The following is a 23,653-nucleotide window of genomic DNA, read 5'->3' as shown; positions in this document are numbered from 1 at the left end:
GATCAGACGACGCCCGCTGCCGTGTCTCGTTAACACGGGCTAACAGCAGTATACCTGAGTGCACCTGCTGTCGCTTTGCGGTCGTCTTAAATGACCATTAGCGTCCCGAAGGGCTCAGCCAACCACAGGGCTGCTTATCAACATGCGCAGCTTGTAAAGCGTCGCCCCTTTTAGTCCCAGTCTCGCGCTCGCCACGCTCCGCTTGCTGCAGGTAATGTTCCTGTGGCCCACGGGCAATCCATCATCGGCCCTCATATCCATATTTGTGATTAAATATTAAAGGGAAATTGATATTCAGAGTGATATGTGACCTTTGTAACACACTGCTCATTGGCCATGCCGCTGTGCATTGTGGGAAACGCTAAAATGATGCAAATGCAGAAATAGTGACTTTATTAAGGGAAACATCTATTATTGACTGCGTTTATCTGACTGGTAACCTTTTCAATTTACAACTTTTTTGTAATAACCTACTCAGGACACTTCAGAAAGATTTTTAAATCAAATAGATTGATTAGTCTTATCTGAGCTACTTGTCGGTTGATTGGTGTTATGGGATTGGTTCCTGCACTGCATTGATTAGTGTTATCTGATTGGTTCCTGCAGATCCACCTGTCGGTTATTGATTAGTGTTGTCTGATTGGTCCCTGCGGATCCACTGTCGGTGATTGATTAGTGTTGTCTGTTTGGCTCCTGCAGATCCACCTGTCGGAGGGGCTGATCAACGAGGCGGAGAAGCTGCTCTGCTCGCTGGTCTGCTGGTTCACCGACCGCCAGATCCGCATGCGCTTCATCGAGGGCTGCCTGGAGAACCTGGCGCACCACCGGTGAGAGGGAGCGCGACGGGGCATCATGGGAAGGCTCCCGTCACATGACACGATCAAGCTCTAAAAGCAGGCATCTCACACCCAGTTCACATTATCCAGTAGGGGCATCTGAGGAGAGAGTCCAGTATGGTCTGTTCCTTCACATGCTGTGAACTTTGACTTGACTTGACTTGCATTAAACGCAGTGAGTATTCCCCACAGTGTGTCTTTAGGTGCGTCGCTACATTGTGTGTGCTGTCGGTACGTTATCGTTGCCGAGTTGATGATGCGAATTTGGCGGTGCCCCTTAAAGTTAAGCTGATGGATTTGTGAATGAAGTATTGCTCAGATTACCCAGTCGTGATTATGTTGTGGTGTTTCTCTCTGTCCCTCCTCTCCCCCTTTCTCTGTCTAACTCTCACCCCCCTCTCTCCCTTTCTCTCTCCCCTCCCTCTCTCCCCCCTTCCCTCTCCCCCCCCCCCCCCCTCGGCAGGTCGGTGGTGGTTTCTCTCCGTCTCCTGCCCAAGCTCTTCGGCACTTTCCAGCAGTTTGGGAGCAGCTACGACACGCACTGGATCACTATGTAAGCCCAGCTGCTCGATCTGTTAAAATGTTCTCGTGTTTCTCGCTCACGGGCCAGACATGCCCGTCAAATGAGCCTTCCTTAAGCACCTCCCCTATCTATCAATCTCACTCCCCCTCTCCCCCTCTCTCTCTCTCCCTCCCTCCCCCTCTTTCTCCTTTCCCCCCTTCTCTCTCTCTCTCTCTCTCTCTCACACGCAGGTGGGCTGAGAAGGAGCTCCATATGATGAAGCTCTTTTTCGAGGACCTGCTGCACTACATCCAGGAAGTGAGGGAGCAGCGGCACAAGTTTGCACTGTGAGTTCACGGCTGGGTCACGATCGGCCAATCACACGAAACGTCTTTGCCAGCAACTTATTTTGTCTCCTTAGTATTTTCCTTGTCTTGTTGTGTTGCTGAGTGTGTATTTTATGGTCATTTTTGGCAGTTGAAATGCCACGCTAACAGTCAGTTTGGCTCTGAGCAGCAGTTTGGCTCGTCAGTCTGTCCCAGCTTGTAAATGGCAGTTTTAAATAAAGTTTTTTTTTGTTAAAAAAAAAGAAGCCGGTTCAGTCCTGCTGCTCTCTGCCCCCCCGGTCAGCGTGAAAATGGCGCCTGCTCTAACTCCGCCACTCGTGGGAGCTCGTAGCCCACGCTAGCGATCGCCGCTCTTTTTAGAGAGATGAGCAACGCCTGTCTTTTCTCCCCTCGGCTTGCTGCAGATACGGACACAGCGCTGAGGTGCAGGTGCGCCTGCAGTTCCTCACCTGCGTCTTCTCCACCCTGGGGTCCCCCGACCACTTCCGTAAGTACCGCCGCCCGTCGCGGTGTCCTGCACCTCACCGTAACGCCACAGAGCGAACAAGACCAGGTCAAAACCTGGTATACGGCTGGACCTAGCACACGTGATCCGACCGACCAATGGTGTAACGTCATAACTCGGCCGACCAATGGTGTAACTTCATCACTCAGTCAGTCAGTCAGTCAGTCAGACATTCGCGTTTGGAGGGCTGGCCCCCGCTGTTGCAGTCCAGCCAAAAATCACAAAATAGGCAGTTAAAAACAGGAAGAAAAAAACAAAACAACAATAGCCAGAGATGCAACTTCAGATAATGAAGCGTTTCCCCCCTCCCCCCTGCGTCCCTTATCCTTCAGACGTGTCTCTGCATGTCTCGGTTTTTGCTGACGTTCGTCTCCGCTAACTAGCCGCGCCGCGAGGGGATGCGGTTTTTGCATTGTGTGCGTTTGGTCTAATCCTGGCGGCCATTTTGCAGAACCGTTAAAATAAGATTAGGTGATTGTTTTTTTTTTTAGCACCTGGTGTCTGTGCATCTTCACCTGCTATAAAGGGGACTACAGGTGCAGATAAAATTAGCCGTGTAGCTGAACGTGGCGCGGTGCCTTGACACAGCTGCTGCTGTGCGTTGTCCCTTTTAAAGTAGACTGAGTTGAAAAAGATGTGCAAAAATCTTCAGCGTAAAAAAAAAAAAACCTGATTACGCATGCGACAGGTTTGAGTGTAGAAGCCGAGGGGGAGGGGATGCTGAATTTTCAGCGAAGTTTTCAGCGTGAAAGGCAGTGAAAATGATACCAAATTTAACGTGTTCTTTACGGGTAAGAACGAGACAACCGATACCGTCTCCACACAAAGTGTGCGGGTAGCGGACGCGGGGAGTGCTGTCAGTCAGCAGGTGGAGCGGCGGGTGAGAAGTGATCGCCATGGCGATACCCCATTCCCAGGAGACTCCCCACTACCCCCCCTCCCTGCTTGCGTAGCCGTGGCGACCCAGGAGCGTAACCCAACCGGCCCCCTGGTCAAACACCGACGGGCTTGTTTTCCCTCGTAAATCTTTGAAGAGGGGGCCTGGTCGCCTCTCAGGGGGAGGGGGTGGGGGGGGGACTCCCCGGAAAAAAGGCTCGTCGGGGTGCCTTTGTTCCTCAGGCCGCGCGCGGTTCTCCGCGGGGATTTTTCCGGAAACGCGAAATCCAAAGAGAAAAGGGGGTCTGGTTCTCTCATTTCTCCAGCAGCGTAGAGTCCTCCCACCCTGTGCGCTCTGTTGAGTCAGTGCATTTAATTATCCATTCATTTAGCAAACGCGTAGACCAAAGAGATGAGTAGGGCTGGGAAGATCATATCGATTCACGTGAAAGTTTAGGTTTAGTTTCTTGCACACACAGCTGGTTCTGATACCCATTTCTGTGTTGATTCTTGCCTTAATTAAAACAGCGGGGTTGACCTGCCGGTAAGCGCCGCCCACACAGAACAGTAGTGCGGCACATGCCTACGCTAGCTTGACCTTCGCGTGCACGGACGAGTGTAAATCGTTTCAGAACTCGGAAGATTATTTTGGTCCGAGGCTTGTGATTAACTCTTTTGAGTCACCAGGCCCGTATAAGATGAAATTATGGGGAGCTGTTTCGAAAGTGCATGTTTATGTGGCTCTCTAAAGATCTGTTGTGTGTGTGGTGTTTCGCGAGAAGTTTCTGGAACAACCTCAAGCGTAAACTGAGTGAAGTGTAGCAGTTGCTTTCCTTGCGTTGCAAGTCACCCTGGATAACAGTGCCTGCTTAACAAATGTGGTGCTGTCATTGTTTCATAAGACTGTTTCAAAACCCTTTGAAGAGAAGGTTTTTTTTGGTAATGTTTCTTGTAATGTCAGTGTTCTAGAACTCCATCTAGAGCTTTCAGTCACCGGCAGTGATTGTGACATCAGCATTAGAATGTTCAGTTCAGAGCATTCTAATCGCGTATTTGTGACCTCACAGAGGGGTTAAAGGTTGACGGCAGGCTCTCTGCCTCCCTCCCTTGTCAGGGCTGAGTCTGGAGCAGGTGGACATCCTGTGGCACTGCCTGGTGGAGGACTCGGAGTGCTACGACGACGCCCTCCACTGGTTCCTCAACCAGGTGCGCAGCAAGGACCAGCACGCCATGGGCATGGAGACCTACAAGCACCTCTTCCTGGAGAAGGTGAGCCACGCCCCTCTCCCTCGACAGGTCCTCACATTCCTGGGGTTAGGGTGGGCGGGGTTTGGTAAGAAGGGGGCGGGGCCTGCGCGCTGACCCTTGACCCTGCTCTCTCCTCAGATGCCCCAGCTGAAACCCGAAACCATCAGCATGACGGGACTCAACCTCTTCCAGCACCTGTGCAACCTGGCCCGCCTGGCCACCAGCGCCTACGACAGCGGCTCCAACTGCGAGGTCAGCACCCCCCCCCCCCCCCCCATTTGTCCCGTCCCGCCACGGCCTTGCCTGTTCCCCTCACGCTCCAGAGAGCCAGTCGGTACTCACACACCTGATTTGGCCTGTCCGCGCGCTCGACCGCTCGATAGCCGAAACGTGTTCCCACCAGTCCGTGAAATTGAGCAGGTATCAAATCCCACGGTGAGCTTCACGCCTGGTGTTTCTAATGAACACTTACCTTCATGAATACTTCATTACCATGTTGTTTTCTCTCACCCTGTCACACTCGCACACACACACACACTCGCGCGCACACACACGCTGATTAAGTCCGTTTCCCTCTCAATCGCCTCATTTAAAACCCTCTTAGCGTTTTATGACCAGTTGCATTCGTTAACTGGATGAACTGACTCATTCCAGCTCTGTTCTGCTGTAGTGCTCTCAGGCAGCACGTTCGCTGTAAACAAAAACTCCATCAGAATTCTCCTTCACAACCAAAATAGGTCACTGAAAAGTCACTGGTTTACTTTGACCTCATTGGTAAATATGTTGTGAATTCTTTTTCCCTTGAGCCTTCAGTACTATAACTTTTTATGCCATTATTATGCCTAAATGCTTATGTCCTTTACTTGTGGTGTGAACATATGCAAAGACTCCCTGATTTGAGAGAGGGATGTCATCAAATCCTGGAGGGCCGCTGTGCCTGCTGGTGGATGTGTTCCAGCACTTAAGTGCTTAGTATCAGTCTCTGATTGGCTAGTGACTCTGCACACCTTGTTGCTAAGGCCTAAATTGGTTCCTTTTGCAAAATGAATTCAGTAAAAGCTGCAGGTACTGCAGCCGTCCCAGACTGGAGTTCAGGAGCGGAGAGGGGTGCGGAGGGCTGTTTTGGCGGTGCTCTTACCGCGTGCCTCGTGTCTTTGTGTGCTCCTCAGCTCTGCGGGATGGACCAGCTGTGGGGCATCGCACTGAGGGCTCAGTCTGCGGACATCAGCCGCGCGGCCATCCAGTACATCAACTCCTACTACATCAACGGTAAGAACCGCCAAACCGCCATCCAGTACATCAACTCCTACTACATCTACATCAACGGTAAGAACCGCCAAACCGCCATCCAGTACATCAACTCCTACTACATCAACGGTAAGAACCGCCAAACCGCCATCCAGTACATCAACTCCTACTACATCAACGGTAAGAACCGCCAAACCGCCATCCAGTACATCAACTCCTACTACATCAACGGTAAGAACCGCCAAACCGCCATCCAGTACATCAACTCCTACTACATTAACGGTAAGAACCGCCAAACCGCCATCCAGTACATCAACTCCTACTACATCAACGGTAAGAACCGCCATTCAGTACATCAATGCGTGTGTGTGTGTGTGTGTGACTGTGCGTGCGTGTGCGTGAGTGTGTGTGGCTCTGTGTGTGACCGTGCGTGTGTGTGAGACCGTGCGTGTGTGTGCGTGTGACTGTGCTTGTGTGTGTGTGTCTCTGTGTGTGACCGTGCGTGTGTGTGAGACCGTGCGTGTGTGTGAGACCGTGCGTGTGACTGTACGTGTGTGTGTGTGGCTCTGTGTGTGACCGTGCGTGCGTTTCTTTGTGCTGCAGGTAAGACGGCGCTGGAGAAGGAGCAGGAGTTCATCAGTAAGTGCATGGAGAGCCTGATGATCGCGTCGGGGAACCTGGAGAAGGACCCCCACTCCAGCCTCACCATCATCGAGCGGGGCCTGCTCATGCTCAAAACTCACCTGGAGGCCTTCCGCCGCAGGTACGCGCCCCTGCCCGTCACATGACCTTAGCCCCGCCCCTCACATGACCTCAACTCCGCCCCTTCCCACCACACACACGCACATGTGCACATGTACTCTCACACACACACTGACACGTACACACACAGTGCACGTGCACACACACTCACACACACAATCGCAGAAACGATCACGCACACCGTCAGCTGACCCATCCGACTGGGTGGTGACATTGTGCAGCAAATCTGGGTCTGAGGTGTGAATTTCAGATGAGTCAGTGTTTGAATATTTCATGACTCTAAGAATATTCCTGTAATCAAACATTCCTCACCTCTCCCCTAAAGCTCTGTACTGAATTCCAGTCGTTTTTGTGTAGATGGTGATGTGCAGATTATAAATGTAAAACCCAAAAATAATGATGTACACCCTGCAGCTTCACCAGCCCTTTTCGGAAGAGACGGGACACCCCTGCAATAGGGTAACGGGCCAATGTTCTGTTAGACACCAGAATTCAGTTCTTGTTCGATTTTAAAATCTGCATAGTTGAGCCTCCTCCAACTGTACTTCATTATTTATGACACTCTGATTATAGCCCTCACAACGTTTATGCTTTTTAATATCTGTGAAACAATTGCCACATTCTTCTGCTTAATGTTTTTTTAGCCAGCACTTTGGCCGGTATTAATTGTAAATCATCCGAATGTGTTTTATATGTGCAGAGAGTAGAGTATCTTAGTCTTTGTGTCTTTGGCCTCCCCTGGAGGTACTGTGAAATATGCTTGCCCTAACGTGACCTGTGACCCCGCCCCCGCTTCTCCGTGATTGGCAGGTTTGCGTACCACCTGCGGCAGTGGCAGATCGAGGGCACGGGCATCAGCAGCCACCTGAAGGCCCTCAGCGACAAGCAGTCCCTCCCGCTGAGGATCGTGTGCCAGCCCGCCGGGCTGCCCGACAAGGTGCCCGTCCCCCCCACCCCCCCTCTCTGTGATCCTATCTGATGTGTTTGCCTCATGTTGCATCAAAGGCAAACCAAAGCAAAAAGTCTTCGAGACTTGAAATTTATTATTTTTAATTTTTTTGCCAAATTTGCTATAAGCAAATGCCCAACCTGAACTGTGCATTTCCTGCTGTGAATCATATCCAGCTGTAGAAGTGCCTGTTGTGTGAACGCAAAGGTGAGCTTTGTACGCTGCTCTGGATAAGCGTATCGGCTCAATGGCTGACTTCCTGTGGCCGGTGACGAGCGCTTCCTCCTCCCCCCTCTCTCTCCCGGCGCACAGATGACCATCGAGATGTACCCGAGCGACCAGGTGGCGGACCTGCGCGCTGAGGTGACGCACTGGTACGAGAACCTGCAGAAGGAGCAGCTGAACCAGCAGGCCCAGCTGCAGGAGTTCGGCCAGAGCAGCCGGCAGGGAGACTTCCCAGGTCAGACCAGCAGGGGGCGCGGGAGAGCGCGGGCGAATGAGACCGAGACCGCCGCTCCTCTGGGCGAGCGAGGCTTCACTGCTCCTCTGGGGGCCAGCCAGTGAGCTGCTAAATGCTATCATGGTGCTACCGACTGGGGCCAATCACTATCAAGAGCCTTTGATTTGGTTTAGATTGACAGCCAATCATATCTCGGCCTGTTGCAGGGTTTGTGAAGCCTCTGTTTTGCATCTGGGATCGAGGGAGGGGGGGGGTAGTGGTTTAGAGGATTGGGAGGGTGGAGGTGAAATTAAACATTTATTTTCCCCTCTTCCGTTTCCATGACAACCGAATAACAGACTTCATGCGTAACTTCTGCTTTTCTGGGATGTGAGCTGCTGTTTGTTTCTCTTTCTGTGACTCGCGCGTATCTGCTGCGGAAGGGCGGTCAGACCGCCATTTTGGCTGCCTGGCCACTTCCTTTCCCGCGGAGGCCAGGCGTCGGTCAGTAGCCGGGTTATGTTCAGAAGCTTCCGGAAGCTTCTCGGGAGCTGACCGTCTCCACCGTGTCCCTCTGTGTGCAGGAGGTCTGATGGGCCCGGTCCGGATGATCTCCTCCGGGCACGAGCTCACCACCGACTACGACGAGAAGACCCTCCACGAGCTGGGCTTCAAAGACATGCAGGTGGCTCCTCCCACTCCCCAAGCACACACAGCCCGTCTGTTTTTATTGCTTTAAAAAAAGCTGTGTTGCGTTGTTTCACTTCACCTCTGGTTGCCTAACAACTGGTCGCAAAGTTTAAGAAAAAACAAAAAGCAAACCAATAAATTGGTACTTGAAGACGGTAAATTGAATGGATGGATGTGTGACTACTTGTATCTTTTGAATTTTTGCAGTGGACGTTGCATTAACTGTTATAAATGACCTAGTTACATTATAATAAAATATGACATTTGTTTTGGATTAATGGCAGATTTCGGTGTTGATAGTTGTGGGTAAGATGTAGTCCTTTCCTCACCACAGTTGTGTAGCTTGAGCCAAAATGGACGTGAGCCCCTTTGTTACCCATTTGCTGATAAGAAAATTGAGGAGAGAACGGACCTGGTGCTGTCGAGCCTCAGGTGAAAGTGTCCCCTTACCCTCCGTGTCCCGTCCCATCCTGTCCCGCAGATGGTGTTCGTGTCCCTGGGCGCCCCCCGGCGGGAGCGGAAGGGCGAGGGGGTGCAGCTCCCGGCCTCCTGCCTGCCCCCCCCACAGAAGGACAACATCCCCATGCTGCTGCTGCTGCAGGAGCCCCACCTCACCACCCTGTTCGACCTGCTGGAGATGCTGGCCTGCTTCAAGCCCCCCAGCGCCGAGCGGGCCATGGAGAACGCCGAGGTAAGGGGGGGGCAGTGGGAATGGGGGGGGGTCCCAGTCCCCAGTCCCCAGTCCCCAGTCCCCAGTCCCCAGTCCCCAGTCCATTATTAGATACAGTTGGTTTCATCTTCTTCCCCCTACCCTGTGTCCGAGGGTTGCCATGGTTACTGTCATTTATTTTGCCAACTGTTAGCCAGAGTTTGATTGTACGTGTGTGTGTGTGTGTATTTTTGTGTGTGTGTGCACGTGCGTGTACATGTACGTGTGTGTGTGTGTGTGTGCATGTACATGTGTGTTGTTCCTGCAGAGCATGCAGAGTGAGGAGCTGCACCTCCATGCTGAGAACCTGTCCCGACGTGTTTGGGAGCTACTCATGCTGCTGCCCACCTGTCCCAACATGCTGCTGGCCTTCCAGAACATCTCCGAGGAGACGGTCAGTCTGCCCCTCTCCTGCACCCTATCCAATTACATTTCAGTTCAGTCAATTCAGAAAGTAAATTGAAATTAAATTGACAACTTGCCAGAATGCCAGTAATGTTCTTTCTATGATAATTTTCTTAATTCATAATTCATCAATTTAGTTGCTGTCTGAAACTCTGAGTCAATTTTTATTCTAGCCCGACTAATTTAAATCACCAAATTTAAAGTGTTTGATATTTGATTCTATAATACATTCAGTGATTGCAGTTCCACCTCCTGAAATGAAGAGGGCGCTGTTATCTGGGTGGGTGCTCTGTCCTGTGTATTATCCTGACTGGTGTGCGTGCGTTTCCTCTATCAGGGCAGTGACGGGCTGTGCTGGAAGGACCTGCTGAGGATAAAGAGCCCTCACAAACTGCTGTACGCTCTGGAGATCATCGAGGCCCTGGGCAAGCCCAACCGTCGCATCAGGCGGGAGTCCACGGTAACGACCTTGTCTGCCACGCCCGACCCGCTCTTCTCTTGGGCCGCCGTTTCGCAGCCTCACGCTGTGCTTGCTGGTCTTCATTCTGATTCACCTCCGATTTATTTGTATGCAGGGTTCGTACGGTCATGAAAAACCTGGAAAAGTCATTGAAATTTAAAATGCAATTTCCAGGCCCTGGAAAAATTATGGAAAATAATATTTTTTGAAAAGTTTTGGAAAAGTAATGGAAATATAGCTACAGTTGCATCAAATACAATTGCTAATTAATCCAATCATAAAAATAGTATGTATAGTAATAAAACGTAAATTGGCACGTAACCTTCGCGGTATTTTGGTGGTGTGAGAAGTTAATTCGGTCTGGCTCAGTCTGTTTACAGGCACGCCCAACAGGCACGCTTCTGCTAATGTAGCAGTTAGTAAACGTAGGCCCTACTGTGCCAACAATATGCCAGGGAAGTGCAGCTTCAATTATATATCAGGGCTCGATATGAACTTTCTTTACTTGGTAGCACTGGTGCTACCAATTTCAAAAAGTTAGGAGCACCCACCAAAATTTAAGGAGCACCAACAATATATGCAATAGATTTTTTTTTTATAAAAAAACGACAATAACAGTACGGTTTACAAGTAACAGTTAAACTGTCACGCCTAAAATGTGTCGACTCTTCAAGAATTGCGTGTTATACATTCAAACGACAAAGCGCTTCTGTCACATTAATACCGCTAATTAAATCAACCGCCAGTAAACTGCATCGGAGAAATTAGCTGTTTCAACCGGGTCGCTACACAAAACGCTACGTTAATGTTTCAAAAAAATAAAAATGCCGTAATCGTTCGCTTCAACTTTTCAGCTTTCGATAACGCTAATAAATTGAACATAAACTTTTGTCTTCAGGTAACAAGTAAACGCATTAGCGCTCTGTGTCGCGTGACAGTGGAGCGCTGCAAAAGGGAGTGATTGAAGGCTAATATTAACCAATTTAAAATCAGCATTAAAGGTAAGAATGTCAAGCTCACGATTGATTAGAAGGGTCACCGTCAGCTCACAAGGCACATACTGAGTGTACTAACTAGCGAATGTACAGAGAAAGAGACGTTCGACTGAAAAAAGAAAAAAAAAGGTTGCACCAGAACAATTATTTGCACTCGCACAAATGCTCCCAATTATATTTCGAAGTCGCACAGATTAAATTTTGGGAGCATATGCGACCAAAATGGTCGCAATTTCGAGCCCTGTTTGAGACATTGACGAAAATGTTAAACTATTCGAATTAAAAAATGAAAGAATGTATCTAAGTGTGTCTGTCTGGTGTTTATTTGTTTTAGAGAGGCACCATATGTTTCAGATGCAGACCTAATTTTACTTAGTGTTACAATAAATAATTTTAAATCGTCCCGCTGAGATAAAGTCATTTGTTTTGGTCATGGAAATTCAGTTAAAGGTTGTGGAGAAGTCATGGAAAAGTCATTGAAAATCATTGGTGAAAAAGTGTATGAACCCTGTGTATGATACACTTCTCATGAGTCTTGTCCTGCCTGCAGGGGAGCTACAGCGACCTGTACCCGGACTCTGACGACTCCAGCGAGGACCAGATCGAGAACAGCAAGAACTCCTGGAGCTGCAAGGTACCGCCCGTTCTTCTGGGGTTGGACGACGGGCATTTTCTGACACTGACAGAGCTGCGACCAATCACATGATCTCTCTCCTTTCCTCGCTCCGCAGTTCGTCTCCTCTGGAGGCCTCCAGCTGCTGCTGGAGATCTTCAACTCGGCCATTCTGGAGCCTAAAGACCAGGAGTCCTGGACTGTGGTGAGCGCTCCAGACCACCTGCGTTAGCGCGGAGGCAACATTACATCCACAGGGCTTGCAGTTATTAAAGGGTTAATACTGCGACTGAGAACACCAAGCGCACAGAAACGTGCTGTGTGACCCTTTGAAGAACTTGAACTCTATTGCTTTCAGTTACCAGCAGTGGTTGTGACATCTGCATTAGAATGTTCAATTTAGAACGTTCTGATAACATGTTTGTGATCTCACAATCATAAAGCGTTAATAGGATGATGATTTGTGGGAAATGCAGTTCTAGCAGCTCTGGGCTTGGAATGGATTCCTTCTGTAATTCATGAAGAAATGCGAATCTGAACTGAAGTGTTTGTCTGTGCGTAACGCAGTGGCTGCTGGACTGCCTGGCCTGCCTTCTGAAGCTCATCTGCCAGTTCGCCGTGGACCCGGCCGACCTGGACCTGGCCTACCACGACGTCTTCGCCTGGTCCGGCCTCTCCGACACCCAGCGCAAGAGGGCGTGGCCCGGGAAGTCCCGCAAGGCCGCGGGGGATCATGGGAAGGGTCTGCACATTCCTCGGCTCACTGAGGTATCTAGGCAACCGCATTCTTTTTCGGCTGATTTCTCTCTTTTTTTGTTGTTGTTGTAATCGCCTGCATTCTTCTTTCCCTGTGGGTAGTCATTATCGTTCTCGTCTCCCTTGGTTTCTCACAAACCCGTCCGTTGCCTGTGCTGTTATTTTACGTTTTTTTTTCATTCTTGGAGTTGTTCTCTGTGCTCCCTTTGGCCGCCCTTCTCTTTCGCCCCGTTTCTAATGAGCTGGGTCTCTGCAGTTACTCAGGCGTGTCCCTCCCCGTCTCTCCAGGTGTTCCTCGGCCTTGTCCAGGGGACCAACCTAATCCAACGGTTAATCAACGTTGCCTACACCTACGACAACCTTGCACACAGGTGAGAGGACTGGCCTGTTTGCTCTCACCTGACAGTCTGCTGCTTATGAGGCATTATCAGTCTCTGGAGGCTTAATTTATAAAACTACAAAAGTTAGCCTTGCTCATATGCAGATTATTTGTGGGTATTGTTGTAATGGGTAATGAATTAAATTTCCAGGTTATGACCTTGATGTGTGTGTGTCAGTGTTGTTGGTACTCCTGTGATAAATGAGAACGTCCGTCGTGTTCACCTTGTTCTCTGCAGAGCTTTGAAAGCGCAGTCCGACCACAGATCTCGTCACGAAGGTGAGCTCGCGTCTGGGGGGGTGGGAGGAGCCTGCGGTGGTGCCTGTGGAATGTTGGGCCTGGTTGCCGTGGAGACGTGTGTGTGACTCTGTTGTGTTGCGTTGCAGTGACACACTACTCCATGTGGCTGCTGGTGAGCTGGGCACACTGCTGCTCATTGGTCAAATCCAGCCTGGCTGACAGCGACCACCTGCACGACTGGCTGAAGAAGCTCACCCTATTGGTGCCTGAGGTGAGGGGGGCGTGGTCTGGCTGTGAGGGAGGGGGAGGGGGTGGGGCTTTGGAAAAGAGAAAGGGTCTGATCTTTTTGATTTGAAGTGTGGATCTGTAAGATGACCGCTGTGTGTAAGGTGTTTATGGTGGAAGTGTGGTTCTGTAAGACGAACGTTGTGTGTGAGGTGTAACGGCGATGTGTGGTTCGGTAAGCTGACCGCTGTGTGTGAGGTGGTTGCGGTTGAAGTGTGGTTCTCTAATCTGACGGAGTGTGTATCTAAGGTGTCTGCGGTTGTAGTGTGGTTCTGCCATTTGACCGCTGTGCCTGTGTTGCAGACGGCGGTGAGGCACGAGGCCTGTAACGGCCTGTACAAGCTGTCCCTGTCGGGGCTGGAGGGGGGCGAGTCCATCAACCGCTCCTTCCTGCTGCTGGCCGCCTCCACGCTGCTCAAGTTCCTCCCCGACGCACAGGCGCTCAAGCCGCTCCGGGTGCGTCCGCGAACCGCGACCGCCAACGCCGCCGCCGCCAGCACCTGTATTTCCCCTGCCTGCCTGCCTGTCGAGACTGACGGGCCGTTTCCCTCTCCGCAGGTGGAGGACTGTGAGGAGGAGCCTCTGCTCAGGACGGGGTGTAAGGAGTACTTCTGGCTGCTGTGCAAACTCATCGACAACATCCACGTCAAGGACGCCAGTCAGGTGGGCGTGGCCTCTCGTCTGCCGATTTCGGGCCTTTTAGGCTCTGCCCCCAGAGCCCGTTTACATGCCAGGGAGCGGATGCTGTCTCGCTGTGAGGGTCACACGCGTGTGGCAGGGGAGCTGTTGGGGGTCGGGGCTCGTTTAAAGCTGCGTTTAAAATGGCCGCTCGCTGACCCTGCCATTCGCCTCTCTGTTCCCCTCAGACTACGCTGCTGGACCTGGACGCTCTGGCGAGACACCTGGCCGACTGCATTCGCAGGTGAGACACAGCCTCTCTCTCCCTTCGGGGGGGGGAGGTCTGCGGGTTCAAATCCGACCCCGTGGGCTCCCAGTTGACCAGGAGGGGGTCGCTGTTGCGCAGTTCTCATACAGCCATTCTGGTTAGATCAAGATAAATGAATGTGGACGGCTGTTTCCGTACCCTGACCCCTCTTGTGCCCCCCCTCCCAGCAGGGAGATCCTGGACCAGCAGGACGGGAACGTGGAGGACGACGGCCTGACGGGCCTGCTCCGCCTGGCCACCAGCGTGATCAAGCACAAGCCGCCGTTCAAGTTCTCGCGCGAGGGCCAGGAGTTCCTGCGCGACGTGCACAACCTGCTCTTCATGCTGCCCAGCCTGAAGGACCGCCAGCAGCCCAAGTGCAAGTCCCACTCCGCCCGCGCCGCCGCCTACGACCTGCTGGTGGAGATGGTCAAGGGCTCGGTGGAGAACTACCGCCTGCTGCACAACTGGGTCATGTCCCAGCACATGCAGGGTAGGGGCTATCGCTGCGGCATTGTGGGAAAAGGGGGGGGGGGGGGGGCGAAGGGGCGGGAAGGTTGAGTCTGCTCGACAAGGAGTGGTAGACCCCATTTTGACTTACGGTGTCTTATTGGGGAAAACTTGCCTGCTCTTCCAGTTGACTGATGACTTGGATGGCGCCCAATCGTGTGGGGAAAGTTGCGATCTTGTCCGTTTTAAAACATGAAATAAATGGTGCTTTGCATGCTGGGAAGTGTAGTTTAGATGATGGTATATAGGTGGTGGAGATGAACCCTCAGGGCCTTATAGATATAAAACCCCACCTGCATCGAGAGTGAATCTTTCCCGTCCCAGTGGGCTGTTCGCTTTGCACCGTGTCAAATAAATTTAACACAGACAGCAGCAACAGTAATGGACGATTGACTTTACAAATGGCATGCTTGTAATGAATAATGAATTCAGATTTCATCACGGTGTGGTAGGGCCGTCGGTCTCTAGTGCTGTTTGGAAATACACTGGGACTCCGTCCAGGCGAGAGCCCGTCTGTCTGAGTCTATCTTGGGCTGTTTTTCTCTCCGCTGCAGTGTTTATTGATTTGCTGTGGATTCTCATCCTGTTGATTATTGATCACTGAAGGGCAGCTCGGGCTGTTATTTAGAACTGACAAAGTATATTTATTCAAATACTCTTCCAGCTCAGCGTTATGAAATATGTTTTAACCCATTAAGATGTAAGACCACAATAATATGTGATTAGTGTTCTCAACTGAACATTATAATGCTGATGTCACGATCGCTCCTTGTAACTGAAAGCAAAGGTTGTAGGTTCTAGAAACATTTTGAACCTTGCGTTTGGGATATAAAATCATCTCACACTAACCGCTCCCGCTCTCTGTCAAAGCCCTCAAGCGGTTTTTGTGCATTGCACATTTCCTCCGTCCGCGCCAGCCTCCCACGCCCCGTATAAGTGGGACTACTGGCCCCACGATGACGTTCGGGCAGAGTGCCGGTTCGTGGGGCTCACCAACCTGGGCGCCACCTGCTACCTGGCCTCCACCATCCAGCAGCTCTACATGATCCCCGAGGCCCGGCAGGCTGTCTTTACCGCCAAGGTGAGCGGCATCCCGCTACGCCTGCACCTTCTCCTTCTGCTCCTGTTCCACCTGCACCTTCTCCTTCTGCTCCTGTTCCACCTGCACCTTCTCCTTCTGCTCCTGTTCCACCTGCACCTTCTGCTCCTGTTCCACCTGCACCTTCTCCTTCTGCTCCTGTTCCACCTGCACCTTCTCTTTCTGCTCCTGTTCCACCTGGTCCTCCTCTTCCTCCATCCAACTCCTGTTCCTCTACCCAGCTGTAGTTACATCTCCTTTTTATCCGTCCTGTTCCACCTGTTCCTCCTCTTCCTCCATCCAACTCCTGTTCCTCCACCTGGCTGGAATTACATCTCCCCTTTATCCATCCTCTTCCACCTGCTTCCCTCCCTCCATCCAGCTCTGCTTTCTGCTCCTCCACCACCCAGCTGTAATTAGGTGGAGGTTAGAGTCCTGGTTCTGTATGACGTGTGTAACGGTGATGCGTTTCCTGTCTGTTTCAGTACGCAGAGGAGATCAAACACAAGACCACCCTGCTGGAGCTGCAGAAGATGTTCACCTATCTCATGGTGAGCACCACCTGCCTGACTGGACACAGTCTTCTCCTCCTTCATCCCTCAGTCCTGTTCTCACTCTCATTCTTTCGTTCTATCCCGTACTCATCTCCCCTTCCTTCTTCCTTGTGCCCCCCCCCCACCCCCCACCCCCCTGCAGGAGAGTGAACGGAAGGCCTACAACCCCCGGCCGTTCTGTAAGACCTACACCATGGACAAGCTGCCTCTCAACACTGGCGAGCAGAAGGACATGACCGAGTTCTTCACCGACCTCATCACCAAGATCGAGGAGATGTCCCAGGACCTGGTAAGCCCTGCCCCTTCCTGCCCACGCCTCACTTCCTGTGTCTCTTCCCCTGGTATGGGGGGAGGAGGGCTCCCTGTTCAGTCTTACTGAACCAACATGCAGTACGGTCCCTCCTGAAACAAACGGTTGAGATCTGTGTCTGTAGGCCGGTGGATTATTGCGTGAGTTTTGTATGAGTGATGTCTGTGTTTTTCAGAAAAACACGGTGAAGACGCTCTTCGGAGGGGTCATAACCAACAATGTTGTTTCTCTGGTAAGGAGTTGTTACCCTGATTCAGCGTAGTTCAGCCGTCTGTTTTTTCACTGGGATGGTGGCTCTGGGTTTGGGCTTTGCCGAAGACCCAGGGTGCTATCTGTGTGGAAGCTGGTTGAGGCTAGGCTAATGCAGCTGATTTAGTGTAAGGTGAACTCTGTACGTGCATGTGTGTGTGTGCATGCACGTGTGTGTGAGTAAGAGAGCTGTTTCACTCCAAGGTGAACTGTGTTTGTTGCAGGACTGTGAGCACGTGAGTCAGACAGCAGAGGAGTTCTACACGGTCAGGTGCCAGGTGGCCGACATGAAGAACATATACGTGAGTTTCCTCAGTGTGTCTGCGTGGGGGGAGGGTGGGTTTCTGTGTGGGGATTGGGGGAGTGGAGGGTGGGGAGGAGATGGGGGGGGCATGGTCTGACACACTTGCTCCTCAGGGGGCCTGACCCTGTGTTGCAGTTTTTCACTCCCTTCTCTTTCTGAGAAGTGTTTATCCGGCTGGTCTCTGCTCCATCTCAGCATTTCCCTGTGTCTGTTTCTCAGGAGTCCCTGGATGAAGTGACCATCAAGGACACGCTGGAGGGAGACAACATGTACACCTGCTCCCAGTGCGGGAAGAAAGTGCGGGCGGAAAAGAGGTGGGTCCCGGGAGTCGGTCAGCCAGCAAGCCAGCCAGCCAGCCAGCCAGTCAGTCAGTCAGTCAGTTAGTCAGTCAGCCAGCCAGTCAGCCAGTCAGCCAGCCAGCCAGGCAGTCAGCCAGTCAGCAAGCCATCCAGCCAGCCAGTCGGCCAGCCAGCCAGTCAGTCAGTCATTCAGCCAGTCAGTCAGTCAGCCAAACAGTTAGTCAGTCAGTCAGTCAGCCAGCCAGCCAGTCATTCAGTCAGTCAGCCAAACAGTTAGCCAGTCAGCCAGTCAGCCAGCCAGTCGGCCAGCCAGTCAGTCAGTCAGTCAGCCAGTCAGCCAGTCAGCCAGCAGTCGGTCAGCGAGGCGTAGGTCAGCAGTCGTACCGTATGTCAGTACATCCAGTCTCGTCAGCTCAGGTCAGTCAGTCGCCGCCAGCCCGCCAGTCAGTCAGTCAGTCAGCCAGCCAGCCAGCCAGCCAGCCAGCCAGCCAGCCAGCCAGTCAGTCAGCCATCCAGCCAGCCAGTCAGTCAGTCAGTCAGCCAGCAAGCCATCCAGCCAGCCAGTCAGTCAGTCAGTCAGTCAGTCAGCCAGTCAGCCAGCCAGCCAGTCAGTCAGTCAGTCAGTCAGTCAGTCAGTCAGTCAGTCAGTCAGTCAGTCAGTCAGTCAGTCAGTCAGTCAGCCAGCCAGCCAGCCAGCCAGCCAGTCAGTCAGTCAGCCAAACAGTTAGTCAGTCGGTCAGCCAGCCAGCCAGTCACGTGGAGCATAAAGACGAGTGTGTAAAGACGAGTGTGTAGAGACGAGTGTGTAGAGACGAGTGTGTAGAGACGAGTGTGTAGAGACGAGTGTGTAGAGCAGTGGTAAAGACGAGTGTGTAAAGAGATGAGTGTGTAAAGCCGGTTCGTGAGAAACGAAGTGGCCCCGTGTCACTGAGGGGCGTGAGGACAGGAAGTTGTGACCCGTGATGCTAACGTTACATTCTTCCCTCTTCCTCCTCCTCCTCCAGGGCCTGCTTTAAGAAGCTCCCGCGCATCCTCAGCTTCAACACCATGCGCTACACCTTCAACATGGTGACCATGATGAAGGAGAAGGTCAACACCCACTTCTCCTTCCCCCTCCGGCTGGACATGACGCCCTACACCGAGGACTTCCTCATGAGCAAGAGCGACAGGAAGGAGGGTACGCGGCCAATCGGGGACCGGAATCTTAAACTGGGCTCTGCTGTAATTGGACAGTGGATCTACTGGCTCTCAGCAATGTGCTCTGTGATTGGATAAAAGCTGTTTTGTGATTGGAGAAGATATCACTAACTGGGCTATTTGCACTGTATTGTTAAAGATTCCTTGACTCAGCGGTCTGTGCTGTAAAGAGAGAATTGTTAGTTTCTGATCAGCAATTGGATGAAAGCTCCCAAGACTCTGTGCTGCCTGTTCTGTGATTGGACAAAGTCTCAGCGGACTTCGTTGTCTGTTGCGCAGGCTTCCGGGAAGACGGAGAGTCGAAGGTGGCGGAGAGCTACGAGTACGACCTCATCGGGGTCACCGTGCACACGGGCACCGCCGACGGCGGCCATTACTACAGCTTCATCAGAGACATCATCAACCCGCACGCCTACAAGAACAACAAGTGGTGAGTGGGCTGGAGCTCCGGGCAGCAGGCCGGGGCCTGTCCTCCCAACCCAGAGCCAGGGCCTAGAGCCAGGCTGCTCGACTCCTGTTTCTGGAGATCTAACTGCCTGTAGGCTTTCACTCCAGGCCCTGACAAAGCTCAACAACATCTAGAGCCAGGCTGCTCAACTCCTGTTTCTGGAGACCTAACTGCCTGTAGGCTTTCACTCCAACCCAGACAAAGCTCAACAACATCTAGAGCCAGGCTGCTCAACTCCTGTTTCTGGAGATCTAACTGCCTGTAGGCTTTCGCTCCAGCCCTGACAAAGCTCAACATCTAGAGTCAGGCTGTCCAACCCTGTTCCTGGTGATCTGCCTGCCTGTAGGGTTTCACTGACAAAGCGCACACCATTCAACAGCTAGAGCAGGGCTCCCCACCCCTGTTCCTGTAGATCTACCGTCCTCCAGGTTTTCATTCAAATGAAAACCTACAGGACAGCAGACTCCAGGAACAGGGTTGGGCGGCCCTGCTCTAGGGAGCCTTAAGGTCTACTGGGATTTAGTAGTTAGTGAGTTGCTTTAATCCATAAGTTAAAGAGCTGAGTAACAGCAAAGAATCAGAATCGGGATTGAAGATCACTGACCTGCAGCCCATATTTTTTCACGAAGCGTCTGTTCCCTGGTGTTTGACTCCTGCTCTCTCGCAGGTACCTGTTCAACGACGCGGAGGTGAAGCCCTTCGACTCTGCTCAGCTGGCTTCTGAGTGCTTTGGGGGCGAGATGACGGTGAGCTTGGGGTGGTAACTCTAGGGGTGTAACAGCCATTGCGTGTTTCTCTGGGTTCTTGGCAGATAACGAATGTATCCTCCTTACCGCTAGACTTACTCAGACTTAATTACGGTCTAGTCGCAGTCCTGTTGTGTCACGTTGCATCATTGGTTCCCGGTCTCTGGGCTGTATTTGGACAGTCCAAACGTGTTGCCACGGTTGAAATGGAGGGTATAACCTTGAATAACAGCTGTGATGTTCATTTCAAAACCGCAGGAGTGTTTCACACAAGCAGAATGTGACCGTTACAGTTGGTTGCCGTGGTTATGTTCCAGACTCGCTGGAAAACGAACATTGCTTTCACATAAATATCTCACACGTCTGGGGTTTTCAAGTTGAGAGGACGCTCTATTTTTTTTATCGCTGGCCAAGAATTTTGGACCCCTCGTACATCCTTGTGTTTGGCTGGTATGTTTGAATTGGAGAAATTGCAGCCAAAGAAAGTAAAGCTCTCGAAATGGAGGCATTCCTGCGGTGCGGAATGTACGCGGTTCAATAAACTGTTTTTTTTTTCGGTTCCCTTTCAGACAAAGACGTACGATTCGGTCACAGACAAGTTCATGGACTTCTCCTTTGAAAAGGTGCGTTGTCTCTGGTTGTCGCGCGTGTGGGGTCCTCTGGCCGTTGAGTTTCTGTTTTTGTTCGAGGTCGGTCGGGGGTCACTGCGGACGCTAGCGGGGGGCTAACGGGTTTCTCGCTCTCTCTCTTTCTCCCTCCCTCCAGACCCACAGTGCCTACATGCTGTTCTACAAGAGAGTGGAGCCGGAGGAGGAGAATGGGAAAGATTTTAAATTCGACGTTTCTCCCGATCTGCTCGAGGTAGGACTTCCTGCTCCCACTGTGGCCAGATGGGCGGAAAAAATGGCGGTTTATTATTTTAGCCTCCCCGACCAGACTTTTTCCTTTAACCTTTGACCCCCCTGCTGTTTGTTTGTACGTTGCCAAACATGTCGTGACCTTTGACCTCTTGTTTTGCAGTGGATTTGGCATGACAATATGCAATTTCTCCAGGACAAGAACATTTTTGAGCACACTTACTTTGGGTGAGCGACGCCGGCCCCCTTTTTTTGATTGTGGAAACCCAGGTCCCAGTCGCTCGCTGTGAAGCTGTAGCCAGCCGCTAACTCCCGCCCTCGCGCGCGCCTCTGCTCTCTTTCTCTCTCTCTCTGTCTCTCTCTCTCTCTCTCAGGTTCATGTGGCAGCTGTGCAGCAGCATCCCCAGCACCTTACCTGACCCCAAGGCCATCTCCCTCATGACCGCCAAGGTGAGGCGCTACAGACCCGCGCGGCGGTGTGGACTTGGCCGTGCGAGAGCCGGAGGTCACCGGGCTGGGCCGTTCGGGTCCTGGCTTTACACGGTTCTGGAGTCTTTCTGGACCGGGGATCTCAAACTCCCATCCTGTGCTGGGTCTGGACTCCCTCTGGACCGGGGATCTCAAACTCCCGTCCTGTGCTGGGTCTGGACTCTCTCTGGACCGGGGATCTCAAACTCCGGTCCAGGACAGCTCTGACGTTCTGTGCTGGTTCTGGGCTCTTTCTGGACCAGGGATCTCAAACTCCCGTCCTGTGCTGGTTCTGGACTCTCTCCGGACCGGGGATCTCAAACTCCGGGCCTGTGCTGGTTCTGGACTCTCTTTGGACCGGGGATCTCAAACTCCGGTCCAGGACAGCTCTGACGTTCTGTGCTGGTTCTGGACTCTCTTTGGACCAGGGATCTCAAACTCCCGTCCTGTGCTGGTTCTGGACTCTCTTTGGACCAGGGATCTCAAACTCCCGTCCTGTGCTGGGTCTGGACTCTCTCTGGACCATGAATCTCAGAACTCCTGTCCTGGACGGGTTGTGACGTTCTGCACAGTGTGCTGGCTCTGGGTCCCTCTCAGCTTTTTATTTGCTTAATTTAGGCCATTGATTGGCTACACAAGTCCACACCCAAAGGTCTAAAATTGACTGCTAACTGAGAGGACACTATAAAACCTGCAGACACTGCAGATATCCGAGTTTGAGATCCCTGCTTTGCACTGCGGGTGTCTGACAGGCCTTGATGGGCTGAATGGCCTGTTCTCATCATTATGTATTCTTAAGTATTCATGCTTTTTATTTACAGTGCAGATTTACAAGCTCTGAAATGCACATTACTGTCATTAACAAAGTGCTTTTCTCCCGTACAGCTCAGTACGTCTTTTGTCTTGGAGACGTTTATTCATTCAAAGGAAAAGGTAAGCGATCATCGGTCTTGTCTTGGCATTCCTTACGCTGTTAATTCTTTAACCCTTTCTTTCCCTGTTGGGGCTGAACGGTTAGGCTAACCTGTTCAGAAGTAAAGGAAGTTCAGATTTAGTTTGCAGTGAATAGAATGCGCCTGTGGGTTGTCGTGGTAACGATAGTGGGTCGCTCTTCTAGAGACGGTATATTTCTTTTTTGTGTCGGCAGCCCACCATGTTGCAGTGGATCGAGCTCCTGACCAAACAGTTCAACAACAGCCAGGCGGCCTGTGAGGTAAGCGCTACCGCCACCCTCTGTCCCGAACCACGACGAGCGGTTTAACTGCTTTTCTACCGCGTTTCAGTCGCGCTTCCGCCATCTCTGACCGCCACCCTCTCTCCTTCGTCTCCCAGTGGTTTTTGGATCGAATGGCTGACGACAACTGGTGGCCCATGCAGATCCTCATCAAGTGCCCCAATCAGATCGTACGGCAGGTGAGGCCCGTCCCCTGATTGGCCGTCCGCTCCCTCGTGAGCATGCGTATGAGCGGTGGTAAAAGCCCCCAGTCAGTGGCGTGATCCAGGGCTCAGTACTGATGTGAAATATTTTTACCCTCCTTCTTCAACACTCCTGCAGAACCCTGAGAATTTTCGATGTGACCTGTAACGTGTACAGAAACTTGAGTAGAAATAAGAATTTGTTGGTTTGTTTCTCTTATATGGTTAAAAATAAATGTTTCTTCTGGGGGGAAATAATTTCACTCATCTGCTGGAATTTTGTACTGTTGTCTAAAGAGATGAAGTTGTCCTATTTCAGATAATCTGGTGTGTGATTTGATGTGTGTCTGACTGGGTCTCTAGACCTGGGGTGTGATTTGACCTCTGTCTCTGTCTGGGTCTCTGGCAGATGTTCCAGAGGTTGTGCATCCACGTGATCCAGAGGCTGAGGCCGGTGCACGCTCACCTGTACCTGCAGCCTGGCATGGAAGATGGGTACGGAGCTCCTCCCCCTTTTGTCTGCGAACATGTGCTCGTTTTACATTTCTGCTGCCCTCTTCTGGCAGGCATTGGTATTGCCCGTCAGCTGTATTAAATTGAAGCTTATATTTCCAGTGGATGCAGGATAATCAGCAGTTCAGTCCGTCTTCTGTTCACAGGCTGTTCTCATCTGGTTAATCAAATCGTAATCAGTCCTCTGCTTGAGTACTTATTATGACAGAATGCTGCAGACGACCTTATCAGGGTCTAGGGCAATGCCATTTCAGTTCAGTTAATTTAGGAAATTAATTTCAATTCAAGACTTCATGGGTATTTTTTAATTTAATTTCCTAAATTGAAATGCAGTTGACCCTGTTTATCATACATTATGTATTAAACTGAAATAGGATTCCCCTCTTGCTCCTTCCCGTTTATAACAGTGGGCTCTCCTCTTCAGCCAACCGCCGGTCTTGTTCCCAGGATCTCCTGGTGTTCCCTAACCACAGTTTGACCATGTGCTCCCTCTCTCCCTCCCACCCTCTCTATCTCCCCCTCCCTCCCTCCCTCC

General features: G+C 51.6%; 1 protein-coding gene across 1 annotated transcript in view; it reads left to right on the top strand.

Moving 5' to 3' along the window:
- usp34 (ubiquitin specific peptidase 34) overlaps positions 1-23,653 on the top strand; it is a 55,801-nt gene that overhangs the window by 20,925 nt on the left and 11,223 nt on the right. The window contains exons 17-57 of the mRNA XM_064325165.1: positions 700-827; positions 1,300-1,389; positions 1,590-1,685; positions 2,090-2,172; positions 4,181-4,335; positions 4,453-4,566; positions 5,484-5,583; positions 6,166-6,325; positions 7,135-7,261; positions 7,586-7,733; positions 8,297-8,397; positions 8,884-9,093; positions 9,380-9,505; positions 9,854-9,976; positions 11,522-11,605; positions 11,703-11,789; positions 12,152-12,352; positions 12,629-12,711; positions 12,958-12,998; positions 13,106-13,230; positions 13,548-13,700; positions 13,803-13,907; positions 14,111-14,166; positions 14,358-14,662; positions 15,597-15,760; positions 16,243-16,308; positions 16,454-16,600; positions 16,797-16,853; positions 17,095-17,172; positions 17,394-17,488; positions 18,478-18,650; positions 18,950-19,100; positions 19,786-19,864; positions 20,434-20,487; positions 20,630-20,725; positions 20,885-20,949; positions 21,096-21,171; positions 22,075-22,122; positions 22,337-22,402; positions 22,522-22,602; positions 23,015-23,100. Coding sequence (XP_064181235.1) covers positions 700-827; positions 1,300-1,389; positions 1,590-1,685; positions 2,090-2,172; positions 4,181-4,335; positions 4,453-4,566; positions 5,484-5,583; positions 6,166-6,325; positions 7,135-7,261; positions 7,586-7,733; positions 8,297-8,397; positions 8,884-9,093; positions 9,380-9,505; positions 9,854-9,976; positions 11,522-11,605; positions 11,703-11,789; positions 12,152-12,352; positions 12,629-12,711; positions 12,958-12,998; positions 13,106-13,230; positions 13,548-13,700; positions 13,803-13,907; positions 14,111-14,166; positions 14,358-14,662; positions 15,597-15,760; positions 16,243-16,308; positions 16,454-16,600; positions 16,797-16,853; positions 17,095-17,172; positions 17,394-17,488; positions 18,478-18,650; positions 18,950-19,100; positions 19,786-19,864; positions 20,434-20,487; positions 20,630-20,725; positions 20,885-20,949; positions 21,096-21,171; positions 22,075-22,122; positions 22,337-22,402; positions 22,522-22,602; positions 23,015-23,100 — 4,583 coding nt within the window. The remainder of the gene's footprint in view (positions 1-699; positions 828-1,299; positions 1,390-1,589; positions 1,686-2,089; positions 2,173-4,180; positions 4,336-4,452; positions 4,567-5,483; positions 5,584-6,165; positions 6,326-7,134; positions 7,262-7,585; positions 7,734-8,296; positions 8,398-8,883; positions 9,094-9,379; positions 9,506-9,853; positions 9,977-11,521; positions 11,606-11,702; positions 11,790-12,151; positions 12,353-12,628; positions 12,712-12,957; positions 12,999-13,105; positions 13,231-13,547; positions 13,701-13,802; positions 13,908-14,110; positions 14,167-14,357; positions 14,663-15,596; positions 15,761-16,242; positions 16,309-16,453; positions 16,601-16,796; positions 16,854-17,094; positions 17,173-17,393; positions 17,489-18,477; positions 18,651-18,949; positions 19,101-19,785; positions 19,865-20,433; positions 20,488-20,629; positions 20,726-20,884; positions 20,950-21,095; positions 21,172-22,074; positions 22,123-22,336; positions 22,403-22,521; positions 22,603-23,014; positions 23,101-23,653) is intronic.

This window comes from Anguilla rostrata, chromosome 2 (assembly GCF_018555375.3).
Source record: "Anguilla rostrata isolate EN2019 chromosome 2, ASM1855537v3, whole genome shotgun sequence".
Classification (NCBI taxonomy): Eukaryota; Metazoa; Chordata; class Actinopteri; order Anguilliformes; family Anguillidae; genus Anguilla; species Anguilla rostrata.
The sequence above is the reverse complement of the archived record's forward strand: the minus strand, read 5'-3'. Positions and strand labels throughout refer to the sequence as shown.